At 40.0% G+C, this 27,361-nt stretch overlaps 2 protein-coding genes across 5 annotated transcripts in view; one reads left to right on the top strand and one right to left on the bottom strand.

Annotated features, from left to right (window-relative positions):
* The window catches only part of LOC132241642 (signal recognition particle subunit SRP54), a 92,307-nt gene extending 78,290 nt beyond the window's left edge, over positions 1 to 14,017 (bottom strand). For both annotated transcript variants that reach the window (XM_059710606.1, XM_059710600.1), the window contains exons 1-2: positions 13,799 to 14,017; positions 2,825 to 2,935 (exon numbers count right to left, since the gene is read on the bottom strand). In XM_059710606.1, the coding sequence (XP_059566589.1) occupies positions 2,825 to 2,902 (78 nt within the window). In that variant the 5' untranslated portion in view covers positions 2,903 to 2,935; positions 13,799 to 14,017. The remainder of the gene's footprint in view (positions 1 to 2,824; positions 2,936 to 13,798) is intronic.
* Positions 14,018 to 14,216: 199 nt separating this feature from the next.
* Positions 14,217 to 27,361, top strand: part of LOC132241691 (uncharacterized) — a 35,183-nt gene continuing 22,038 nt past the window's right edge. For 2 of the 3 annotated variants that reach the window (XM_059710628.1, XM_059710623.1), the window contains exon 1: positions 14,217 to 14,558. In XM_059710628.1, the coding sequence (XP_059566611.1) occupies positions 14,462 to 14,558 (97 nt within the window). In that variant the 5' untranslated portion in view covers positions 14,217 to 14,461. Of the gene's footprint in view, positions 14,633 to 27,361 lie in introns of all 3 variants that reach the window. The other variant, XM_059710633.1, reaches the window with a different exon arrangement.

Below are 27,361 nucleotides of genomic sequence, written 5' to 3'. Positions count from 1 at the left end.
AGCAATCCTATTTCTGGGAATACATCCTAAGAATCCCGAAGCACCAATCAGAAAAACTATATGCAGCCCTGGCTGGTTTGGCTCAGTGGATAGAGCGAGCGTTGGCCTGCACACTGAAGGGTCCTGGGTTCGATTCCAGTCAAAGGCACGTGCCCAGGTTGTGGGCTCAATCCCTGGTGGGGGGGGGGGGTGTAGGAGGCAGCCGATCAATGATTTTCTCTCATCACTGATGTTTCTATCTCTCTCCCTCTCCCTTCCTCTCTGAAATCAATAAATTATTTTTTTTTAAATGAGGCCTGTTTTTCTTAAAAAAAGAATATATGCACCCCTATGTTCATAGCAGCGTTATTTACAATAGCTAAGATATGAAAACAGCTCAAGTGACCATCAGTAGATGAGTGGATTAAAAAGCTGTGGTATATTTACACGATGGAATACTATGCAGCTGTCAAAAAGGACCTTTTACCCTTTGTGACAGCATGGATAGATCTGCAGATTATTATGCTAAGTCAAATATGCCAGTCAGAGAAAGATAAATAACATATGATCTCATTAATATGTGGACTCTAATGAACAAAATAAACTGACAATCAAAATACAACCAGAGGCATGGATACATGGAACAGACTGACAAATGTCAGAGGGGAGGGGATTTGGGGGGGGTGGGGTCTGGATAAAAGAATGTGAAGAGATTAGCCAAAGAATATATATATAGTCCATGGACATAGACAACAGTGTGCTAAAGGTCAGAGGAGGGGGCACCAGGGGCTGGGTGGAGGTGGCAAAGGGGGGGAAAATGGAGGACATCTGTAATAGTGTCAACAATAAAAACAAATTTAAAAATGAAACTGCCTTATGACCCAGCAATTCCACTTCTGGGAATATATCTGGAGAAACCTGAAAAACTGATTCTTGGCTATTTAAGATTTGGAAGTAGTCCAAGTGCCCATTAATAGATGAGTGGATAAAAGCTGTGGCACATCTACAGAATAGAATTCTACTCGGCCATACTATTAAAAAAGCAGGAAATCTTACCTTTTGTGATATCATGGATGGACTTGGAGAGCATTATGCTAAGTGAAATAAGCCAGCCAGAGAAAGACAAGTACCATATGATTTTACTTATATGTGGAATCTACATAACAAAACTAACAAACAAAATAGAAACAGACTCATAGATACAGAGAACAGACTGACAGCTGTCAGAGGGGAAGGGGGTTGAGGGCTTGGGGGAACAGGTGAAGGGAGCAAGCAAAGAAAAAAAACACACCTCATAAACACAGACAACAGTAATTACCAGTGGAAAAGGGATTGGGGAGAGGTAGCTGAGGGTAAAAGGGTAATAAATGGTAATGGAAGACTTGACTTAAGGAGATGACGACACAATGCAATATACAGCTGATGTACTGTAGAGCTGTATATTTGAAACCTATATAATTTTATTAACCAATGTCACCCCAGTAAATTCAATTAAAAAAAAAAAGTCCTGGATGTGGAATTAGAGAAAAGAGTTTAATCCTGGTTCTTCCAATAAATAAACATGTGAAACTGACTTTCTGTTGTTATTAAATGAGAGGCTGGACTAGCTCAGCTCAAAGATAGTCCTAAAATTATTTAATACCATTAGCTTATTATGTTGATATCAAATTCTAAATTAGAATTTTTTTCAAACCTCCAAGTTAGAAAATACTTTTTATCTATTATTTAATTTGATTCTTACAACCACAGGTAAATACTATTTCCTCATTTTACACATTAAGGAAGCTGAAGTTGACTTGCCCAAATTTCTATCACATAGCTACTAAGTAGGATACTAAATAAGGCCTTCCAAAATCAAAGTCAGTACTTTTCCACTGGTACCACAAAATATAAAGTATTCCTGTGGATTATAATCATCTTTTTTCAACCGACAAGCCATTAACATATATTGTGTGGAAAAAAATGGGAAAAAGAAAAATCATCACACAATAAAGCTAGGCAGAAGAGTATTTCAGATACCATAGAAGGAGTCAGCTTTCAAAATCTCCAAAAAATTGCCCTGGCTAGGTGGCTAGTGGTTGGAGGGTCATCCCATACCTCAAAAGGTTGGGGGGGGGGGGGTTAATCCCCACAAAAATGCATTAGGACTTCAGAGAAAATAAATCAAAGTAGCCAAGATGAAAATACTAGCCTTATATAAAAATGCTAAATAAAAGTTGAGGAGAAAAGGTCAGGTACACACATACCTAGCCAGGAAGAAACAAGCAGAATACTGAAATTTTAGGCCTATGTCAAGAGACAAAGCAAAAGTCTATTTTTCAGCCCAGCCAGTGCGGCTCAATGGTTGAGCACTGACCTATGAACCAGGAGGTCACGGTTCGATTCCCAGTCAGGGCACATGCCTTATGATCCAGCAATTCTATTTCTGGGAATATATGTGGGTTGTAGGTTCAATCCCCAGTAGCGGGTATGCAGGAGGCAGCTGATCAGTGATTCTCTCTCATCATTGATGTTTCCACCGCTCTCTCCCTCTCCCTTCCTCTCTAAAATAAATAAAAATATATATATTTTTGAAAAGTATATTTCCAAATCTCAGACATTTTCAGAATATTAAATGTCATTTTACATATAAGTTAAGGTTTTTGTTCTGTTGTAATTCTTCAAAGAAAGTTGAAATTTTAATAGGAAGATAGTCAACTCAATAAAAAACAACACTATTATACCCATTTTAGGTTTTTATCTACACATGTTAAATCAACATCAAGATAAATATAAACAAAGAGATTATTAATAATCCATCTCCCCAATGGTAGAGATGATGTGCAATAATATATATTTCACATACCTCTTCATTGATAATGGTGGCATTGCTCAATGAGCGTAATGCTGATGTTATTTTTCTTCCAAGGTCTGCTAGTACCATCTTGGAGGCTTTACGATGTGACTACAAGAAAATCTAGGGAGAAAAAATAAGTTAAGTAAAAACACTTGAAAAGAATCAATACCAGGTTTCCACAACTGTAGACTTCAAAAGAAGAGTATTTAAATTAAAATTAAAGTACTCTAGGGTTTAGATATTATAACTTCAATTTCTATAGCCTCAAACTGCAGCTTCAATACAGTCAGGTCCAAACCTAAAGCTGTCACTTGGTTATGATGCCTTATAATTGGAATATCCTATAGGAATCAGTAAATTCAACATGTCAGATAATGTTTTGAGGAAACAATGACATGATTGCAAATTAAACCTATTCTCACTTTGGACATACTTGTGAGTATGAGTAACTGATCTATCACATACATCTTTAAATGAAGAGAGAAAAAAAATAAAAGAAAGAAAAAGTTTTAAAAAAGCCAATTCCCCGCCCAGGAAATACTGTTTAATTTACCAAACTGCAGGACTTTTTAAAAACTATTTTGCCCTGGATAGAGCATCTGCCCATAGACTGAAGGGTCTCATGTTTAATTCCGGTCAAGGGCACGTACTTCTGTTGCAGGCTTCATCCCTGGCCCTGGACAGGGGCCAGGAGTGCATGGGCGAGATGGGCGAGGCAACCAATCAATGTGTCTCTCTTACATTGGTGTTTTTCTCTTTCTCCCTCTCCTTCTCCCGCCCACTCTCTTTAAAACATCAATGGGAGAAATATCCTTGGGTGAGGATTAACGCGCGCGCGCACACACACACACACACACACACACACACACACACACACACACACACACACTACAAGCTATTTTGATTCACGATCTAAGCAAAACAACAACAAAAACACACAAAAAACGAAAGTTTTATTTAATGAATCAAACTTTTCACACACATTACATGATCTAATTTTATTCTTGTAACAATCAGGAAACGTGGTATATTATTAATCTCCCTATTTTAAAGCTGTTCTTGATTCCCCAACTCCTAAGCAAAATAACCTCAAGGCTCTTCCCAGCTCTAAAATGTTAATGGTTTTATAAAGTGTGTAGATGTACCTACTACACATTAAGTCAGGATGCAAAGACTCATGGATGGTAAACAAGCAAATATGATTTACAGCTGCCCCAGCCCTCAAGTTATCTCATAGCTGGCAGGACAAGACACATGAATAAAGAGCAAAAGAAATTAAATATTAAAAGAGAATCTCTTTGGCCTGACTGTCTTTGGACTGGATATTGGCTTTTTCCTGCCTTCAGACTGAAACTAAAACAGCTCTTCTTAGGTCCCTAGCCTGCCAGCCTCTAGACTGAACTATACCTTCAGCTTCGCTCTCCTGTCTCTATCTTGTGTGCCCCCCACCCCTTTTCAAATATATTTTTATTGCTTTCAGAGAGGAAGGGAGAGGGAGAGATAGATACATCAATGATGAGAGAGAATCATTGATTGGCTGCCTCCTGCACGCCCCCTACTAGGAATCGAGCCTGCAACCTGGGCATGTGCCCTTGACTAGAATCAAATCTGGGACTCTTCAGTTCGCAGGCTGACACTCTATCCAATAAGCCAAACCTGCTAGGGCCTGAGTCTCCATCTTGTTGACTCACCCTGTTGATCTTGTGACTGTCAGCCTCCATTATCACATGAGCCAATTCTCATAATAAGTTTCTTTTTATATGTGAGTATAGACATACACACATATCCATGGGGAGAGCCTTGACTAATACCAGTAAAGTACTAGTTCAAAGCTAGCAATAAAGTTTATGGTCAACTGCCAATGATTGATTACTTCTATAAAAATTCAAAGGAAGAAAAAAACAGGCTCAAGTACACAGAAAAGGCTGAATATAAATTTGATTCTGAAATATGGGTAGAATTTGTATAGGTGGAGAAGAGGACAAAGGGAATTTGAAGAAAGTAAAATGGCACAACCAGAAAGGGAGACATGGAAAAAGCCTGGGACATACTTAAACCTTATATATGCACTGTACTTAAAGATTATTGAGTATTATTTGGGGGACAGTAAATAAAACATTCTTGTCAGGACAGAGGGCTATACAGTTAAAAGAAAATATAGATTGCAAAAAGCTCTAAAGAACCAGGTTAAGAAATATCAATTGTCCAATACAGCAATTTTGGCAGAAAAGTTCATTGCTCAAAAACAACTATTTTAGTAACTCTTCCAAACTAATCTAGTCTAATGTAGTCAACAAAGATGATCTCAACTAAATCCTATCTATACACTATACAGGAGATTAAAAATAAGATAAACAGGAGGAAAAAAGAGCTGACTCCTTCAACACAGGGAAAGTGGAGAGACGAGGGGAGTCAAAAGAAAAAGAAAGGGAAAATGCACTCAAGGCCCAATCACTGGCAAAGACATTCCAAGTTGAACTCTACATTAAACACTACCCTTTCACCGAAGAAAAATTTCATAATTTGGTACCTAAAAAATTACTACCAACACTTGATGGAACTTAAAAAAATGCACTTACCATAAATTATTTGCAGTTACATGGTTACTTAACTTGAAAGAGCAACTGCTTCATAGAAAAGACGCAGAACTTTTTCTTTCTTATCCCATACTCATAAAACTAAATTATTATTGCTCAAGTAAACATGTACTCTACAGGTTAAGAAATAAGATCCAGATGTTTCAGTTCATCTCCTATACCACTATGTTACCAGGAGTGATATAATTCTAATTATGACACCACAATTAACTTTTTTAAAAATCATGTCATAACAGATCATCCCCCATTTTAAAAAGCTATGTAAGTTAACTCTCAAAAATAAACCTATCTTCCCATATTGACTGGCTCATTTAAAACAAAAAATACTTCTCTGAAGTTTCCCAACACATTTTCCCTTATGTAAGTACTTATTGGCAGCATATTTTAAAATATATTTGACTGATTATAAAAACATGCACTCCAGTAGAGAATAATATTTAATATCATTTATTTATACAGTGTTCCCTCTGCAATTTTCAAGGATGTGTTTCTGAAAACTCTGGTGTTAGAATTCTGCTCAAAACCTCAACAACTTCCCATTTCATGCAGAGGGAAAGTCCTTACAATGAATGGAATGTAAGGCACTCCCAAATTCATTCATATTCTCTCTCTCTCTCTCTCTCTCTCTCTCTCTCTCTCTCTCTCTCTCTCTCTCTCTCTCTCTCTCTCTCTCTCTCTCTCTCTCTCGTAATCACACCGACTTTGCTGTGCATGCTGCACGTTTCAACCTCAGGGCCATAGTACTAGCTGCCATACTCTTTCCCTGGCTGACAATATAGCTCCCTCCCTCATCTCCTTCAGATCGCTGTCCAGATGCAATTTTTCAATAAGACCTTCCCTAATCATTTAAAACTGCAAAACCTCTGACCCTTTATTTTTTCTCATTATTCTAGTACCAACTAACACATAATTTACTTATATTGTTTATGGCCTATGTGTCCCAACTGAAATGTAAGCTGCATGAGGCCAGGTATTTTTGCCTCTTTTGCTCTCTCCTGTGACCTCACTGCTTTATCTACCCCCAATCTTATATAGTAAGCCTTTAGTAAAAATGAATTTTATGAATGAATGATGTATTTAAGAATTTAAGATCTTAGGTAAAAAGGAAGACAAGGGAACCAAAGTCATGAGAAAGACCTTACAAAGCTCTCTTAAAGACCATTAAAATAAACCAATGAAGAAAACATGACAATTCAAAAAGATAATCAATGACCTATGTAACTGATACTGTACAGTGAACATTCATTTTCCATTATTTGAAAATCATACTATGTGGTACTCCTAACACTAATATTGTATGTCAACTATAATTGAAAAAACAACCAGCCCTAGCTGGTTTGGCTGAGGGGATAGAGCATCAGCCTGAAAACTGAAGGGTCCTGGGTTCAATTCCAGTCAAGAGCATATGGCGGGTTATGGGCTCGATCCCCAGTAGGGGGAGTGCAGGAGGCAGCTGATCAATGATTCTCTCTCATAATTGATGTTTCTATCTCTTTCCCTTTCCCTTCCTCTCTGAAATCAATAAAAATATATTTAAAAAAGAGAGAAAAAACAACCAAAGAAAATCAATATCGTAGGTAACTGATATTGTACAAGTAATATTTATTTGCCATTACTTATAACTTTTCAGAATTTCCAACAAGATTCTGAAAAGTTAACCACCTTTGACAAAATCCAACACCGTTTTTGATAAAAACTCTCAGCAAAGTGGGAATAGAGGGATCATACCTTATTAAAATATATAATAAAGGCTAAATATGACAAACTTACAGCCAACATCATATTCAATGGGCAAAAACTAAAACCATTTCCCGTAAGATCAGGAAAAGGCAGGGATGTCTGCTTTCACCACTCATTCAATATAGCACTAGAAGTTAACCACAGCAATCAGACAAGAAGAAAAAATAAAAGGCATCCAAATTGGAAAGAAGGAAGTGAAAATGTCTTCATTTGCAGAGACATGATATTGTAAACAGAAAACCCTAAAGACTCCACCAAAAAAACTACTATATCTAATAAATAAATTTGGCAAAGTAGCAGGACACAAAATTAACATCCAGAAATCGATGGCATTTTTATATACCAATAATGAACTCTCAGAAAGAGAAACTAAAAAAAAAAAATCCCATTTACAACTGCAACAAAAAAAATAATATACCTTGGAATAAACTTAATCAAGGAGGTAAAAGACGTGTACTCAGAAAACTACAGGACACTGAAAAAAGAAATAGAAAATACAAACAAATGGAAGAATATACTGTGTTTATGCACTGGTAGAATTAACATCATTAAAATGTCCATACTGCCCAAAACAATCTATAGATTCAACACAATCCCTATTAAAATACCTATGACATATTTCACAGGTCTAGAACAAACACTCCAAAAATTTAATGGGACAAAAAAGACACTGAATAGCCGCAGCTTCTTCTTGAGAAAGAAGACAAAATAGGAGGGATGACAATGCCAGGTATCAAATTATACTACAAAGCCAGTGATTCTCAACCTTGGCTGCACATTAGAATCACCTGGGAATCTTTTTAAAATCCTGATTTCTGGGCCTCATCCTCCAGAAATTCTGTTTCTTTGTTACTAATGTTGTGGCCCCACCCCATAAGAAAGCAGCCTATAGGTATTTTATTGGGTAAAATTATATTTGAACACTATAATGTTAATTATGATTCTTAAATTTAGGGATTTTTTTTTCATTCTGAGTCTACTTAATCCTACAAGGAAATAATTCCCCTTTATGTTTTGTGATTACAAGAGGATACATGTTCATTGTAAAAATTCAAACATTACAGAAATATTAACAGTAGGAAATTAAATTTCCCTAATCCTAATCTCTCTTGTCCTCTGATAACCACCAATAATAATTTGGTATACATTTCTATAGGATTATTTTCTGTGCATATAAATAAGCAAGTTTTCTCAACTAGTATGGTTTTGAGGGAACGAAGAGGGAAACAGAAATGAGGAAAATTCTTTTGTAAATATGCTTGCTAGTGATAAAAATGTTTAAATGCCAAAGGTAGAATATAAAACTTCATATATTATATAACCCATATTTTGTTTATAAACAAATATCTGAAAAATGACAATAGCCACCAAGGAAATAAAAACAAAGGCACAATCAGATATCACTTCACATGCATTAGGATGGCTATAACAAAAAAGGCAGATAATAACAAGTGTTGGTGAGAATGTGGAGAAATCAGAACCCCAATACATAGATGGTGAGAATGCAAAATGGTAGAGCCCTTTGAAAAACAGTGTGGCAGTTCCTCAAAATGTTAAACATAGAGTTACTATATGACCCGGTAATTCTACTCCTAGGTACATTCAAGAGAAAGTAAGACACACATCCACACAAAAATCTGTATATGAATGGTCATTAGCAGCATTATTTATGCTAGCCAAAAAGTTGAAACAACCCAAATATCCCTCAACCAATGAGTGGATAAATAAAATCTGGTATTATCTATAAAATGGAGCATTATTCTATAAATATAAAAGCCCAGCGACCAGAACGGCAGAATGACCAGAATGACTGGTGGCTATGACAATGCACTGTGGCAGTCAACCAGCCTGATCTAGGCCTGATTGGCACCTCTGGCCCCACCCCCTGGCCAGCCCCACCCTCGATTGGCCCCCAACACCCTGATGGGGGTGGGGCCGACTGGCCAACCACCCACGGGCCCTCCCCTAGCTGGCCCCACCCCCGATCAGCCCTCAATACCCCAGGCCTCTAGTCCTATACAATAAAACCCTACTATGCAAATCGACCAACCAGCAGAATGACCGGCAAAATGACTGGTCACTATGACACATCTGCCCCCGGAGAGTGAGGCAACGGGCAGCAGCGATCAGGGGGTGGGGCCAGCCAGCAAGCGGCACCGGACTGCCAGCCAAAATGAGTGCCCCCCGATTGCCAGGCCCGCCGGTCGCTTCACAGATGGCCCTGATCGCCAGCCAGGCCTAGGGACCCTACCCTATATTTTGGGAAAAGTCTCTTAGATTTAAAAATTAAAACCTGGCAAGGATACTCTAACACTGAAAAATAGGATGATGCAGTGATGACATGAATGGACTCTGGCTTGCACATTTTGTTGTCAGCCCTGATTCTGACACTTGTAACTATGTGACAAAGCCAATTCCTTAACTTCTCTCTGTTTCAGTTTTTCCATCCATAAGATGGGGAAAATGGTACTACTGCCTGAGAAGGATCATGTTATGTACTTTTTTTTATAATCAGGGCAAAAAAATGTACCTGCCCATACAACAGCATGATGCCTTTCACCTGTATGAAAAGTATGGTCACTGGTGCATGCAGCGTCCTGGATTGCAAGAGGGATGTCTGACTGCCGGTTTAGGCCCAACATCCCCCAAGGGGTCCTGGATTTCGAGAGGATGCAGGCTGGGCTTAGCGAACCCCTCATCCACCCCACCCTCCCATTCATGAATTTCATACACCGGGTCTCTAGTTTGATAATAAAAGAAATGAAGTACTGATACATACTACAAGAGATGAATCTTGAAAACATTATACTAAATGAAAAAACAACAGTGACAAATAAAAGCACATTTTATATGATTCCATTTATATGAAATGTCCAAAGGAGCAAATCTAAAGAGACAGAAAGTGGATTAATAGTTGCTTAGGCTTGGGAGTATGGAGGGAATGAGGAGTGACTATTAATGGTGATGGGGTTTCTGCATGGAGTGATAAAAATGTTCTAAAATTGATTGTGGTGATGATTGCACAACTCTGTAAATAAATAAAAACCACTGAATTGTACACTTTAGGTAAACTAGTTTTATAAATTTTATAAATATATTTTATTTCAGTAAAACTGTTAGAAAATGGAATGTGTCATCTCTGAATGGTACATACTAGTAATTTTATTTTTTTATTTATATCTTTTTGTAATTTCCAAATTTTTGGCAATGACTAGGTATTATTTTTACGTCAAGGAAAAAAATAATTATTTTTCTTTTTTTAAAAATATATTTTTAATTAATTTTAGAGAGGACGGGAGAAGGAGAGAGAGATAGAAACATCAATGATGAGAGAGAATCATTGATCGGCTGCCTCCTGCATGCCCTCTACTGGGGATTGAGCCTGCAACCTGGGCATGTGCCCTTGACCAGAATCGAACCTGTGACCTTCCAGTCCACAGTTTATCTATCCACTAAGCCAAACCAGCTAGGGCAAATTAATTATTTTTCAAAGTGCTTCTTGTGAGAACAGAATGATATTATATTAGGGGTTCTAATGGAGTTGCCACTTGTATTCATTTAGTTATTCATTTATTAAACACCTTGAGGAATTGTTTCAGCAGGAGAAAAGTTCTAACTCCAAGTCAACAAATTACATCAACTTAACAGATAAGACTCTTCTGTTAACTTCAAAAGATAAATTACTAGTATATATCACACCACCAATGACTTCACTGGTGTGATGACTTGGGGAGAGTGAAGAGGGAAATAGAAATGAGGAATGGTCTTAATTTTGCAGCAAAAGTTATATTCCTTTATGTCAGAAAGTCTCAGAAAATTCTTTCTTCATTAAAATTTTCAAATTTTAAAACCCATTTTAATATTAAAAATAAAATCACTGCAACACTTTAATAGCAGAAAAGGTATATCAAAAATTCAATTAGCAAAAAAGGGTAATAACTCAAAAATACTGGCAATCATTTCTTTAAGATACTTTTGGCTGTCAGGTCAATCATTAAAACAATCTTTATGTAAACTGTTAGCAACAAAAAAAAAATTAAAGCAAGGAAAGTTAAAGGAGTTCCTTGGAAATAGTTTGCCTTGGAGCTGAAAAGAACATATGGAGGAAGAAGGATAGGCAATGGGTTATTTCAATAACATTTAGGTAATACCAGCTAAAAATTAAATACTCTATCATAATCTCCAAGGACAGTAACTTCAGAAGGTTTCTAGAAAGTAGTCTCATCTAAATTTTTTTTTTTTTAAATATATTTTATTAATTTTTTACAGAGAGGAAGGGAGAGAAATGGAGAGTTAGAAACATCAATGGGAGAGAAACATCGATCAGCCGCCCCCTGCACATCTCCTACTGGGGATGTGCCCGCAACCCAAGTACATGCCCCTGACCAGAATCGAACCTGGGACCCTTCAGTCCGCAGGCCGACGCTCTATCCACTGAGCCAAACCGGTTTCGGCTCATCTAAATTTTTTATTAGAAGAGCAAGAAAAGGCATCTATATTTTGAAAAACTTCACTGGCTATACTGATGTGCAGCCAAGGTTAATCAGTGTATGAATCAATACTCCTCAAAGGAAACAAGAGAATGAAAAATCGGTTCTGTTTTAAAAATTATAAACAATGTAGCAAACACATTAGAGTGAGAAAAACTTGAGAGCAAGGACAGTACATACTTGAACTAAGGAAGCAGAAAGTAAAATGGAGTGAAGGGGCTGGAGTCAAGACCCAACTCATAAAGCAGAATCTATAGGACCTAATAACCAAGTAGTTGTGGAGAATGAAGAAGAAACAAAAGGAAAAAATGACTGTAAGGTCTCCAGTTTAAAAAACCAGATGGCTAGTGATGTCATTAACCAATATATATGGATGGAAAAAGAAAAAAAAGAAGCTGTTTTGAAAGTTAGAGTTACTAGAAAAAAGGTTCAAGGAGATTAAAGGTTATTTGTAATGTTTTACTACTTAAGTTGGATATTAAATACATAGATGTTGACTTTATTATCCTTTTTTAACTGAACATACAAATAACATACAAAATTCAACTAGAAACAAAGGGTCAAAAACTCACTAGGGATCACTGCTTTTATACACCTTTATATCTAAGATATAGGTAATGATTTTTAAAAAAGGAGGGGGGGGGGAAGGAAGGTGGAGGTAAGGAATTTGGGTTTGGACCCAGAACATTTGCAGAGCTAAAGAACTATATCACTCAGAGATAGAAACTAAAGAAAATATTTGGAAATGGTTGGCATACAAGAATAATGCCACGGACGCCATGGATATAGATGAGGACTCTCCAGGAGAATTTGTGGAAGACTGTTTGGTTTGTAGCCATAGTCAAGGGCCAACTAAAAGGAGAGAGTCAACTGGGACTGAGCATAATCAAAGGGATAGAAGCTTTTACTAATTCCATTTCCCAAAAGCACATATAAAGGCATCAATTTAAAAAAATAAAAAAGCTACTATTTATGGTTATTTTACTTAGTGGCAGGTCCAGAATTTCCAGAGAGCTGGAGTGAGAGAAGTAATCTGTCGGAAGGAGGGCTTGACGATGCTTCTGCACATTAAGTCAGAAAATCCTAACTGTCCGCATCGAAAAATCAAGGGAAAGAGATTTCAGGGAAATATTTCCCCTCCCCTTCAGGACCACCACTGCTAGACTGTTGTAGGCATTGCACCAAACGTGTTACCTAATCTTTCAATCCTCCTTTCTCTCTTTTTAAAATTTTAATCAACAGACTTTGCTTTTAGAGCAGTTTTAGGCTCGCAGCAAAACTGAGCAGAAAGTACAAAGAGCTTCCATATAACTCCTTGTCCCCACATATGCATAACCTCCTCCACTATCAACATCCTCTTAATAAACTCATTAGGTAATGAGGAGACTGAGGCTAGATGGGATCTGCTCAGTCAGGATCACAAATCACTGCACCTCTCATCTGTATTCCCACAGCTCTCCTGGCTCATATCTTTCCAGACTTTCTCATTGCTCATCTGGATATAGGATACATTTACATGCTTCTCTTTAATTGTACTGCTAGCTCTTCAATGATAGGGTTTGTGTCATTCATTTCTGTATCCCTATAGCTAACAACGGGTAAATGTTTTGTTGAATTAAGCATATGAAAAAAAGTGGGTGAGAATAGCATCAAGAAAGCCAACAGGAGACACAGTGTCAAGAAACGGATGGGTGATAGTGTTAAATGCTACGGAGAGCCATCAGCACATCGGAAGTCATCGCTGACATTGAACTGATATTCCTTCCTCACTTACTGAACGCCTGCTACATGCAGGACAATGTGTTAAGCACAGCGAACATGAAAATATAAAATTTGGGACACGTCAAAAGACTGTCGGGGAAGCAGTCATAACTAAATTCTTGATCAGGAGAGCAAATCAGAGAGTCAGGCCTGCAATTGCCTACACAGGTAATTTGGCTCGAGTAGATCCGAAGTCAACTGAAAAGGGTCACAGCTTATCTCTTAATAAAACTTCTGATGGGCGGAACGAGGTGAAAAGGGGCCAAAGCACCCCGGCACCGGTGATGACAGCAGGTGGCCAGGCAAGTGGACTCTCTCCGGAGTCTCTCGCCCCCTAAGCGGGGTCGGGGCTGCCGCCAGCTGCCAGTCTGGGGCGGGAAAAAGCAGACACTTACCTCTGAGGCACCTCTACGGCCGTGGCCCAAAGGGGCCGGGGATTCCTTCGCGAGGCCCCACGCGTGGGATTGATCAGAAGAAACCCGGGATCAGACCGGTAGGGACGACGCCACAGACCGACTTTCCAAACTACACAAACGCGAGCCCCAGAGCCCAGCACTGCGACGCCAACTCCCACCAGCTGGAAGTCCGACGACTGCCACCGAACCTTCCGCCCAATGAGGAAACGTCACCACTCGGTGTAGTCCAGCCTTTCAAGACGAGGATGCACTTCCGCTTCCGGGGCACCCGCCGCGTTCCTTCACTGCGTGGAAGGGGTATATTGAGGTGTTCCTTTACTCCTGCTGACTTTAGACTTTCGTTTTCTATCGCTCAACAACGGCGGCAGCAAAGTTGTTAAAATAGGAGGCGACCTCAGGAAAGAAGTCCGGCCTCGAGGAGCCGCCTTAAGAAAAAGTGACTAAGCTGAGCAATGCTATTTAAGGGGAATGGTGAGAGCTGAGGGCGCGCTGAAGTGTAGGAATTCCTCGCGCTCTAGAGAACTCCGAGGAGGGGGCGGGGCTTAGGCGTCCGCAGCCTCGGGAGGCGGGTCAGTTGTCGCTACCGGTCTCCGCTTGCGCGTGCGCGGTGCGCACCTTCCCAGCGCTGCTTTCTGCCGCAACATGGAAGTAAGCGCCGCGCGGCAAGTAATACTGCAACTGCTTCATACCGTGGCTCCGGCCGACCGCCCAGCGCTGCTCGAGTGGATGCGGACTTCCCGTAAGCGATCAGAGCCAGAGAAGGCAGGCGGTTGGGCAAGGATATGCTCTGGGGACTGACTTTGGGGACTTAGGGTGAGGCCAGAGCCACTCATGGCGGGGTCTCTAACTCTGCTACGGGTCAGGTGGAAGAGGGCACATCTCAGATCTTGGCAGGTTGAGAGCCCAGTTGGGATCAGGTGCACGAAGATTTAAGTGCAGGCCCTGGGTTGTTTGTGATTGCGCTGCAGACTTCAGACAAGCCGCTAGAGGCTCCTCGTGCCTAACCCTTTTTCTGAAGGAAAAAGAGGAGGCAGGTAGCCTTCACCCCCACTCCCCCATTACACCCACAAACTTGTGACAACCAGTAGCGTGCTACCCAAGAAAGCACTTTATAAGGGAAGTTTTAGGCTGCAGAACTGAAAGTTTCACCCTGCAAGTAAAATCACCTGTAGTTAGTGAATTTATTTTTTCAATTGTAATATGGGAGGGGAGAGAAAAGGGAAAAAGACTTTGATTTTAAACTGTTAACAAAACTAGTAACTAATATTATAAAGCACAAGTTAGCGCTCTCCGTCCCCGGAGCACGTGGTGCCTTTCCCTTCCTTTCCACCGCACCCTCCTCCTCCCTTCCCCGCTTACCTTTAGCTTCCTCACTCCCGAGCTCCAAGGACTCTTCCTTTACTTCCATAACTTGTTTCCTAAGCCCAATTCTTTGAGGAATTACTTTTTCTACCTCTAATTTACCCAATAAATGTTCTCTTACAAAAATAAAAAGCACAAGTCAGAATCGAGGAAATGTTATAATTAGGTCTAGTTATTGAACAATGGGATGATCATTTTACGCAAAGTAAAGCCTGGTGAAGGCACAAGAAAATAGAATATTGCTTTTTTGGGAAGTAAGCCAAATCATACTATGCCTAAACACTGATTCCCGTGTTTATTTTCATTCAGATTCATGACTTGAAATAACTGTTTGTTAATGACTCCCAATTTTAGACTTTCAACCCTTACTTCTACCTGGAATTCTCTATGTGATGTTAGAGTCAATCAGTGGGTTTGGATATTATTATTATTACACATTTGGGGAGGTCATTTTAGATAAGATGCCAAATTACAATGAACTTGGACATCTGATAGTAAGAGTTTAGACTGGAAAGGAGTGAAAACCAGAGACTTAGCTTCATATTTATACCCACATACACGATTCAAGATAGGAATTTCCAAAATGTGCTGAGACTCCTGTCACTTTATTTAAACCCTGTATTGCCAGTTTTATTCATCATATCCCCTTCTTTACAAAACACTGCCAATTTCCACTTGTTTGTGTGTGGTTTTTTCCTACATTCCTAAACACAAGATCTTCCATTCCAAAAGTCCTTGAGTGCCTACAAAAAGGTCACCTATGCCTGGTTTTGGCCATTGCACATATGCTAAAAAATCCTTGCCATAGATTTCAGTTCTTTGGAGCCATTTGAAGTCTAAATCTCCAGCTTTAGAGGCATCAAATGAGACTCCATTTTTCAAAATCAGAAAAATTTCAAAGCATGTTTTAGAAGATAATTTTGTAAACAAGAAGACCCAATTACACTGGCTAAAGAATACATTTTTACTTTTTTTAAAAAAATACATTTTTTATTGATTTCAGAGATAAGGGGGAGAGAGAGGAACATCAGTGATCAGAGAGAATCACCAAGCGGCTGCCTCCTGCAGCCCCCTTACTGGGAATCAAGCCCGCAACTGGGCATGTGCCCTTGACTGGAATCGAACCCGGGGACCCTTCAGTCCGCAGGTTGACACTCTATCCATTGAGCCAAACCAGTCAGGGCCATTTTTACTTTTTTTAAAGGCACTTTCGTTGCCTTTCTCCAGCAGGCCCTGTAGTCAAAGAAGTTCAATCAGTTTGTTAAAAAATTAGAAAACTCCCTGAGTTTCTGAAGAATATTAACATGAATATTTTAAAATATTTCTTTATTTTTCAATTAGAGTGGACATTCAATATTATATTAGTTTCAGATGTACTACCAGTGATTAGACATTTACATAAGATGTGATCACCCCATTAAATCTAGTGCTAATCTGAATACCATACATAACTGTTATATTATTGACTATTAGAGGCCTGGTGCATGAATTCGTTCACGGGTGGGGTCCCTTGACGTGGCCTGTGGGGATTGGGCTGAAACTGGCAGTTCAGTGCTACCTGCCACTCCCACTCATCCCAGCCCCTCTGTGCCTGCCAGGGGCTCACACCCAGTCAGTCCTGATGGGGAGATGCTCGCACCGCCGCAGCAGCACTTGCCAACCATGAGCCTTGCATCTGGTGCCCATCCCAAAGGGGTGGCAGGAGGCCGGGATACGATTAGCCCTCTGGGCGGGCAGTGGGACACCCTTGCCGCCCAGGATCTGGATCTGTCCCACCGAGGTTCGGCCAGTTGTCAGGAGCCACCTGGTGGCTGCTTTTATATTGTTTCTTCCTTGCGGATTGTCTAGGGGAGGGGGAGTGGCTGTGATGTCCGAGGCTGACTTCCAGGAGGCCAGTGGCCCTGTCAGGATATTGCCGGCAGCGCCGGTCCATCGGTGCCTGGCCCGTTCTCCAGAGATTGGACCTGCAGGACTACTGAGGGAGTGAGTGGCTGCTGTTGGACTGGTGGCCATTGGGATGGGTTGGTCAGCTGAGCGGCACTCCCACTTGTGGGAGCGCACTGACCACCATGGGGCAGCCCCTGCGTTGAGCGTCTTCCCCCTGGTGGTCAGTGCGCATCGTAGCGACCGGTTGTTCGGTCACTTAGGCTTTTATATATATAGATATTCCTCATCTGTAATTTACATTCCCAGGACTACCAATTTGTTCTTAATCCCTTCACCTTATCACCCATAATCCCTTCCCCCCTCATCTGGCAACTATGAAAATGTTCTTTGTATCTATGAGTCTGTTTCTGTCCTGCTTGTTCATTTATTGTGTTTTTTAGATTCCACATATAAGTGAAATCATATGGCATTTGTCTTTCTCTGTCTTACTTCACTCAGCACAATACCCTCTAGGCCAGGGGTGGGCAAACTTTTTGACTCGAGGGCCACAATGGGTTCTTAAACTGGACCGGAGGGCCGGAACAAAAGCATGGATGGAATGTTTGTGTGAACTAATATAAATTCAAAGTAAACATCGTTACATAAAAGGGTACGGTCTTTTTTTTTTTTTTTTTTAGTTTTTTTTTTTAGTTTTATTCATTTCAAACGGGCCGGACCCGGCCCGTGGGCCGTAGTTTGCCCATGGCTGCTCTAGGCCCATCCATGCTATTGCAGATGGCAAGATTCCATTCTTTTTTTATAGCTGAGTCATTTTCCATTGTACATATTTACCACATCCTCATTCATATATTGATGGACACTTAGGTTGCTTCTATATCTTGTAAATAATGCTGTAGTGAACATATGCATGTATACAGGGTTGGGCAGGAGTAGATTTACAGTTGTTCATGTGGAAAATAATACAATCTGTATAATAAAAGCCTAAGCGACCATTATGGCGGAACGACCAAAACGACTGGTGGCTATGCTGTGCACTGACCACCAGGAGGCAGATGCTCAATGCAGAGGCTTTCCCCTGGTGGTCAGTGCACTTCCACAGGGGGAGTGCTGCTCAGCCAGAAGCCAGGCTCATGGCTGGCGAGTGCAGTGGGGGTGGTGGGAGCCTCTCCTGCCTCTGTGGCAGTGCTAAGGAGCAACGAGCAGGTGGGTGGTAAGGAGTGAGGGGTACAGGACTGCGAGAGGGCGCAGGCTGGGCTGAGGGACCCCTCCTCCCCAGTGCAAGAATTTTGTGTACTGGGCCTCTAGTAGTTAATAAATAGTAATGCAAGAATAAACTTTGTTTCACCTACTCACAACTGTAAACCTCCTTTTGCCCCCACACTCTGTCTTTTCAATTTAATGTTTTGGGTTTCTTCGGATAAATACCCAGAAGAGGAATTGCTGGGTCCATCTTTATCTCTTATTGTAGCCTTTGTCTTAAAATATATTTTGTCCGGGCCCTCGCCAGTTTGGCTCAGTGGATAGAGTGCCAGTTAGCCTGCAGACTAAAAGGTCCTGGGTTCAGTTCCACTCAAGGGCACGTACCTTGGTTGTAGGCTCCATCCCGGCCCCCAGGGCCGCTTGCAGGAGGCAATCAATTGATATGTCTGTTACATCAATGTTCCTCTCTCAGTATCTCTCCCCCTGCCTTCTACTCTCTCTAAAAATCAATGAAAAAATATCCTCAGGTGAGGATTAAAAAAAGTAAAATATATTTTGTCTGGTATAAGTATTGCTAGCCCAGCCTTTTTTTTTTTTTTTTTTTTCATTTCCATTTTCATGAACTATCTTTTTCCATCCCTTTACTTTCAGTCTGCATATGTATTTCAATCTGAAGTGAGTCTCTTATAGATAGCATATAAGGGTCTTGTTTTGGTCTCCTTTCAGCCATATGATTTCTTTTGATTGGAGCATTTAATCCATTTACATTTAAAGTAATTGTTGATAGCCCTAACTGGTTTGGCTCAGTGGATAGAGCATTGGTCTGCGGAATGAAGGGTCCCAGGTTCAATTCCAGTCAAGGGCATGTACCTTGGTTGTGGGTGCATCCCCGGTAGGGAGTGTGCAGGAGGCAGCTGATCGATGTTTCTAACTCTCTATCCCTCTCCCTTCCTCTCTGTAAAAAATCAATAAAATATACTTTTAAAAAAAGTAATTGTTGATAGATATGTAGTTGTTGCCATTTTATTATTCATATTTTTATATTTTTTCCCTTTCTTAAAGAAGTTCCTTTTTTAAAAAAAAAAAATCTTGCATGGCATCTTGCTACTTTTTTTTATTTTAAATTTTTTGTTAATCCTCACCTGAGGATATTTTCCTATTGATTTTTGGAGTGGAAGGGAGGGGGAGAGACAGTGAAAAAGAGACATCAATGTGAGAAAGACACATTGATTGGTTGCCTCCTGCACATGCCTGACCAGGGCCAGAGATGGAGCCTGCAACCAAGGTATGTGCCCTTGACCAGAATCAAACCTGCGACCCTCCAGTTGGAGGGTCAACGCTCTGTTCACTAAGCCAAACCAGCCAGGGCTTAAAGAAGTTCCTTTAACATTTCTTGTAATACTGGTTTGATGGTGATGAATTCCTTTAACTTCTTCTTGTCTGGGAAGCTCTTTGTCTCTCCTTTGATTTTAAATGATAGCTTTGCAAGGTAGAGTAATCTTGGTTGTAGGTTCTTGCTTTTCATCACTTTGAATATTTCATGTTAATCCCATCTGGCCTGCAAAGTTTCTGTTAAGAAATCAGCTGACAGTCTTATGGGAGCGCCCTTGTAGGTAGCTAAGTGCTTTTCTCTTGCCACTTTTTTTTTCTCTTTGTCTTTCACCTTTTGCATTTTAATGATGATGTGTGTTGGTGTGGGCCTCTTTGGATTTATCTTTGGGACTGTCTGCACTTCCTTAACTTGTATATCTATTTCCTTCACTGGGTTAGGAAAATTTTTTTTTCCTCATTATTTTTTTCAAATAGGTTTTCAGTTCCTTGTTGTATCTGTTCTCTTAGCACCCTCGTGATGCAAATGTTGGTATGCTTGACGTTCTCCCAGAGTCTCTTTAAATGATGCTTTAAAATATTATATATTTGCTGTTATGATTGGATATTTTCTGCTTCTTCATCTTTTTTATTTTTAAATTTATCTTTATTGTTGAATGTATTACAGATGTCACCTCCCCCCACCCCCATTGATTGCCTCCTCCCTACTCCCGCCCCCTCCCCAGGCTTTCACCTCACTATTGTCTGCATCCATGGGTTATGCATATATGCATATCAATTCTTTGGTTACTCTCTTCCTGCCGCCCCCCCCCCCCATTCCCTCTGAGAATTGTTACTCTGTTGCATGCTTCCATGCCTCTGGATCTATTTTGTTTGTCATTTTATTTTGTTCATTAGATTCCACATATAAGTGAGATCATATAGTATTTGTCTTTCTCTGACTGGCTTATTTCACTTAGCATAATACTCTCCAGGTCCCTCCATGTTGTCTCAAATGGTAAGAGATCCTTGTTTTTTACAGCTACATAGTATTCCATTGTGTAAAGGTACTGTGGCTTTTTAACCCACTCATCTACTGATGGTCACTTGGGCTATTTCCAGATCTTAGCAATTATAAATAACCCTGCTATGAAAATAGGGGTGTATATTTTCTTTTTTACTGTTGTTTCAGGCTTTTTAGGATATATTCCTAGAAGTGGGATCACTGGGTCAAATGGCAGTTTTTTACTGATTTCAGAGAGGAAAGGAGAGGGAGAGAGAGAGAGAGAAAATATCAATGATGAGAGAGAATCATTGATCGGCTGCCTCCTGCATGCTCCACCATGGGGATCGAGCCTGCAACCTGGGCATGTGCCCTGACGTGGTATTGAACCACGACCTACTGGTTCATAGGTCTACGCTCAATACTGAGCCATGCCGGTTGGGCATGGCAGTTCTATTTTTAATTTTTGGAGGAAACTCCACACTATTTTCCATAGTGATTGTACCAGTCTGCATTCTCACCAGCAGTATACTAGGGTTCCCTTTTCTTCACATTCTCACCAGCACTTGTTGTTTGTTGATTTATTAATGGTAGCCATTCTAGCAGGTGTGAGGTGGTACCACACTGTTATTATATTTTGCATCTCTCGTTCAATTGATGATTAGTGATTTTGAGCATTTTTTCCTATGTCTCTTGGCCATTTGCATGTCCTCTTTGCATATCTATTGAGGTCCTCTGCCCATTTGTTAATTGGGTTGTTTGTCTTTCCTTGGTTCACCTGTATGAGTACTTTATATATTTTGGAATTAACCCCTTATCAGGTGTATCATTGGTGAATATGTTCTCCCATACAGTGGGCTCCTTTTTCAGTTTGATGCCAGTTTCTTTTCTGTGCAGAAGCTATTTATTTTGATGTAGTCTCATTTGTTTATTTTCTCCTTTGTTTACCTTGCCCTAGGAGATGTATTGGCAAACATTGCTACTAGAGATGTCTGAGATTTTGCTGCCTATGGTCTCTCTAGGATTTTTATGGTTTCATGGCATACATTTAAGTCTTTTATCCATTTTGAATTTGTTGTGTATGGTGTAACTTGGTAAGTCTATTTTCATTTTTTTTTTTTTTTTGCATGTACCTTTCAGTTTTCTCAGTACCATTTACTGAAGAGACTGTCTTTACTCCATTGTATGCTCTTGCTGCCTTTGTCAAATATTAATTGAGCGTAATGGCTTGGGTTGATTTCTGGGGTCTCTGTTCTGTTCCATTGATCTACAAATGCCTGTTCTTATGACAGTACCAGGTCGTTGTAATTACAGTGGCTTTGTAATATAGCTTGATATCCGGTATTGTGATCCCTCCAACTTTGTTCTCCTTTCTCAAGATTTCTGTGGCTATTTAGGATCTTGTTTTGTTCCATATAAATTTTTGCAGTGTTTGTTGTAGATCTGTGAAATATGCCATTGGTATTTTTATAGGGATTGCATGGCATCTATGGATTGCTTTGGGTGGGTAGTATGGACATTTTAATGATGTTAATTCTACCAATGCATGAACACATATATTCTTTTTTGTTTAAAAAGTATGTTTTTATTGATTTTAGAGAGAGAGGAAAGGAGAGAGAAATAGAAACATTGAAGAGAGAGAAACATCAACATTGATTGGCTGCCTCCTGGGTATACCAAACCTGTGACCCAGGCTTAAGTTTCTTAAAGTTTTTGTAACAATGGTAAATGGTTTTTTTTTTAAAAAAAATTCTCTTCCTGAGATATATATTTATAAAAGCCTAATATGCAAATTGTTCCCTCGGGAGTTTGACTGGGAGTTCGATCGCTCGGTATAAGGTGCACTGACAACCAGAGAGCAGTGCGGAACAAAGGAAGGCCCTAGCCGGCAGCCGGGGAAGGCAGGCCCTGGCCAGCAGCCAGAAGAAAGGCCCTGGCCAACAGCTGGAAGGTCCCGATCGGCCCTCATCGCCGGCCAGGCCTAGGGATCCTACCTGTGCACGAATTTCATATACTGGGCTTCTAGTTGATGTATAAATGCCATTGATTTCTGGGTGTTAATTTTGTATCCTGCCACATCTTGGAATTCATTTATTAAATCTGGTAGTTTTTTAGTGGAGTCTTTAGTGTTTTCTATGTACAATATCAGGTCATCTGAGAATAATGACAGTTATATATCTTCCTTTCCAATTTGGATGTCTTTTATTTTTTCTTGTCTGATCACTCTGGCTAGGACTCCCAGTACTATACAGACAGTCCTTGGGTTATGTTGGACTTGACGTATGTCGTTTCGTGGTCACGTCCCATTTAGTTATAAAAAAAAAAAAAGTTCCGTCATTTCAACACATGTACATATGTGCTTTGTTTTTTATTATTTATTTACCACAAGTAAAGGTCAGGAATTGTTATCTTTCTTTTAAATTTTTTTTACTGTTTCACTTCATTACTGCTGTGTATGTGCTCCATGTGAGGACGTAGGTGCTTATGTAGGTGGGTTCTGACTTACGGCGAAAATTGCATTAGGAACGGATCTCCGACGTAACCCTAGGACCTACTGTATTGATAAAAGCGGTGAAAGCAGACAACCCTGTCTTGTTCCTGTTCTTAGGGGAAATGGTTATAGTTTTTACCCATTGAGTACGATGTTGGCTGTAGGTTTGTCCTGGAAGGCATTTATTATGTTGAGGTGTGTATGATTCTTCTATATCCACTTTGCTGAGAGTTTATTTTTCTTCAAAAATGGGTGTTGGACTTTGTCTAAATGCTCCTTTTGCATCTATTAATATGATCATTTGATTTTTATTTTTCAATTTGATTATGTGATGTATCACATTTATTGATTTGCGAATATTATATCAGCCTTGCAATCCTCTTTTTAATATAATGCTTGATCCAATTTGCTAATATTTTGTTGAGGATTTTAGCACCTATGTTCATCAGGGTATTGGACTGTAATTCTCTTTCTTTGTAGTGTCTTTATCTGGTTTTGGAATTAGGATAATGCTGGCCTCATAAAAAGACCTTAGAAGTGTTCCTTCCTTTTCGATTTTTTTGGAATAGTTTGAGGAAGATAGGTGTTACTTCTTCTTTGAATATTTGGTAAAACTTCACTGTGGAGCCATTCGGGCCAGGGCTTTTATTTCCTGGGAGGTTTTTTGTTGTTGTTTTGGTTTTAATTTACCTTTATTGTTGAAAGTATAACAGATGTCCCCTCTTCCGTCCCTCTCCCCCCATTTACACCTTCCACCTCGCTTCTGTCCCCTCTCCTGGCCTTCCCTGCACTATTGTCTATGAGCTATGCATATATGCAGATATGCTCATTGACTAATCTGGCCCCTGCTCCCCCCCCCCCCTCTGAAATATGTCAGTCTATTGCATGCTTCCATGTCCCTTGATCTTTTTTGTTCATTTTATTTTGTTCATTAGATTCCAAGTATGAGTGAGATCATGTGATACTTGTCTTTCTTTGACTTTATTTTGCTTAGCATAATACTCTCCAGGTCCCTCCATGCTGTCTTGAAGGGTAAGAGATCCTTCTTTTTTTTACAGCTGCATAAATATTCCATTGTGTAAGTGTACTAGTTTTCTAATCCTTTCATCTACTGATAGATACTTGGGCTGTTTCCAGATCTTAGCTATTGTAAATAACACTGCTATGAACATACGGGTGCATATTCCTTCTGATTGGTATTTCTGGCTTCTTAGGGTATATTCCTAGAATCGAGATTACTGGGTTAAATGGCAGTTCCATTTTTAATTTTTGGAGGAAACTCTACACTGTTTTTCATAGTGGTTGTACCAGCTTGCATTCCTACCAGCAATGAACTAGGGTTCCCTTTTCTCCACATCCTCGCCAGCACTTGTTTGTTGATTTATTAATGGTAGCCATTCTGGCAGGTGTGAGGTGGTACCATATTGTCATTTTAATTTGCATTTCTTTGAAAATTAGTGACTTTAAACATTTTTTCATATGTCTCTTGGCCATTTGCATGTCCTCTTTGGAGAAGTGTCTATTTAGGTCCTCTGCCCATCTTGTAATTGGGTTCTTTGTCTTCCTTTTGTTGATTTCCTGGGAGTTTTTTAAAATTACTGCTTCAACTTCAACTGTTGTTATTGTACTATTCGGATTTTCTGATTCCTCCTGATTCAGTTTTAGAAGATTGTATTTTTCTAGGATTTTGTCCATTTTGTCCAGGTTGTCCTGCTTGTTGGCATATAGTTGTTCATAGTATTTTCTTAAAAACCTTTGTATTTCTGTGGTGTTAGTTGTTACTTCACAACTTTTGTTTCTGATTTTTTTTTATTTCGGTCCTTTCTCTTTGTTTCTTTTTTTTCTTTTTCTTTTTCTTTTCTCTTTTTTAAAGGTTTCTTTCTTTCTTTCTTTTTTTTAAATATATTTTATTGATTTTTTACAGAGAGGAAGGGAGAGAGCTAGAGAGTTAGAAACATCGATGAGAGAGAAACATCGATCAGCTGCCTCCTGCACATCTCCTACTGGGGATGTGCCCGCAACCCAGGTACATGCCCTTGACGCTCTATCCACTGAGCCAAACCGGTTTCGGCGTTTCTTTCTTTTTTTTTATAATTAAATCCTTATTGTTCAGATTATTACAGTTGTTCCTCTTTTTTCCTCCCATAGCTCCCCTCCACCCGGTTCCCACCCCACCCTCTGCCCTTCCCCCCCCTTCCCCCACTGTCCTCATCCATAGGTGTACGATTTTTGTCCAGTCTCTATCCGCACCCCTCACACCCCTTTCCCCCCTGAGAATAGTCAGTACATTCCCTTTCTATGCCCCTGATTCTATTATATTCACCAGTTTATTCTGTTCATCAGATTATTTATTCACTTGATTTTTAGATTCACTTGTTGATAGATGTGTATTTGTTGTTCATAATTTGTATCTTTACCTTTTTCTTCTTCTTCCTCTTCTTTCCTTTCAGCATTTCATATAATACTCGTTTGGTGGTGATGAACTCCTTTAGCTTTTTCTTATCTGTGAAGCTCTTTATCTGACCTTCAATTCTGAATGATACCTTTGCTGGATAAAGTAATCTTGGTTGTAGGTTCTTGGTATTCATCACTTTGAATATTTCTTGTCACTCCCTTCTGGCCTGCAAAGTTTCTGTTGAGAAATCAGCTGACAATCGTATGGGTACTCCCTTGTAGGTAACTGACTGTCTTTCTCTTGCTGCTCGTAAGATTCTCTCTTTGTCTTTTGCTCTTGGCATTTTAATTATGATGTGTCTTGGTGTGGTCCTCTTTGATTCCTTTTGTTTGGGGTTCTCTGCACTTCCTGGACTTGTAAGTCTATTTCTTTCACCAAGTAGGGGAAGTTTTCTGTCATGATTTCTTCAACTAGGTTTTCAATATCTTGCTCTCTCTCTTCTTCTGGCACCCCTATAATTTGGATGTTGGTACACTTGAAGTTGTCCCAGAGGCTCCTTACACTATCTTCATATTTTTGGATTCTTTTTTCTTCTTGTTTTTCCGGTTGGGTGATTTTTGCTTCTTCGTATTTCAAATCTTTGACTTGATTCTTGCGATCCTCTAGTCTGCTGTTGGAACTCTGTATAATATCCTTTATTTCAGTCAGTGTATGCTTAATTTCTAGTTGGTCCTTTTTCATATCCTCGAGGGTCTCACTAGATTTTTTGAGGGTCTCACTAAATTTATCGGTGGTTTCTAGAAAATTCTTGAAAAACCTTAAAAGTGTGGTTTTGAACTCTATATCCTGTAGTTTGCTTTCCTCCATTTCTGTCATTTGTGACTTGTCTCTTTGTCTCGGCATTTTTTATGCTTCCCTGTGTTGATAGAGTGGCTTTCTGTGCTAGGTATCCTATAGGGCCTAGTGCAGGGGTGGGCAAACTTTTTGACTCGAGGGCCACAATGGGTTCTTAAACTGGACCGGAGGGCCGGAACAAAAGCATGGATGGAGTGTTTGTGTGAACTAATACATGTTAACACTGCTGCTGGTGAAGGAGCGGAGCGGAGAGCAAGAGAACCCTCCGCTCTTTCGGCTCTGCGGGCTGGATAGAACAGCCGAATGGGCCGGATCCGGCCCGCGGGCCGTAGTTTGCCCACAGCTGGTCTAGTGGCTCAGCCTCCCCAATTACGTGAGGTGGACACTCTTGGTGCACCCCTTTGTGGGCTTTGTGCACAGTCTTGTTGTAGTTAAGCCTCGATTGTTGTAGGTATCACTGGGAGGAATTGACCACCAGGCCAATTGGCTGTGAGAATCAGCTGTGTCTATGGTGGGAGAACTTCTGTGCTAGAGACACCCTTCTGGGGCAAGACTTGCTTCAGTGGGGCTTTGGTGCTCACTGAGTCTGCCCCCTGAGTGTGTCCCTTATGGATCTGAGGAGTTGTACTCTGGGTGGTCAGAGTGAATCTTAATGCTATTTTTGTTTTGTTTTAAATATATTTTATTGATTTTTCACAGAGAGGAAGGGAGAGGGATAGAGAGTTAGAAACATTGATGAGAGAGAAACATCGACCAGCTGCCTCCTGCATACCCCCGACTGGGGATGTGCCCGCAACCAAGGTACATGCCCTTGGCCAGAATCAAACCTGGGACCTTTCAGTTCGCAGGGTGACGCGCTATCCGCTGGGCCAAACTGGTCAGGGCAATACTATTTTTGTTTTTCTAGAATTTATATTCAGCCTCCTCCTAGAAATACTTTGAAGCCCCAGCTTAGATTATACTATATAGGTGAGGAAAGAAAAAAGAGCTAAAAGACTTTCCTTCCCACATCACTTCAGAGAACTAAGTAATAAATCTTTA

The sequence above is a fragment of the Myotis daubentonii genome, chromosome 1 (genome assembly GCF_963259705.1).
Source record: "Myotis daubentonii chromosome 1, mMyoDau2.1, whole genome shotgun sequence".
In the NCBI taxonomy this organism is placed as follows: Eukaryota; Metazoa; Chordata; class Mammalia; order Chiroptera; family Vespertilionidae; genus Myotis; species Myotis daubentonii.
The sequence above is the reverse complement of the archived record's forward strand: the minus strand, read 5'-3'. Positions and strand labels throughout refer to the sequence as shown.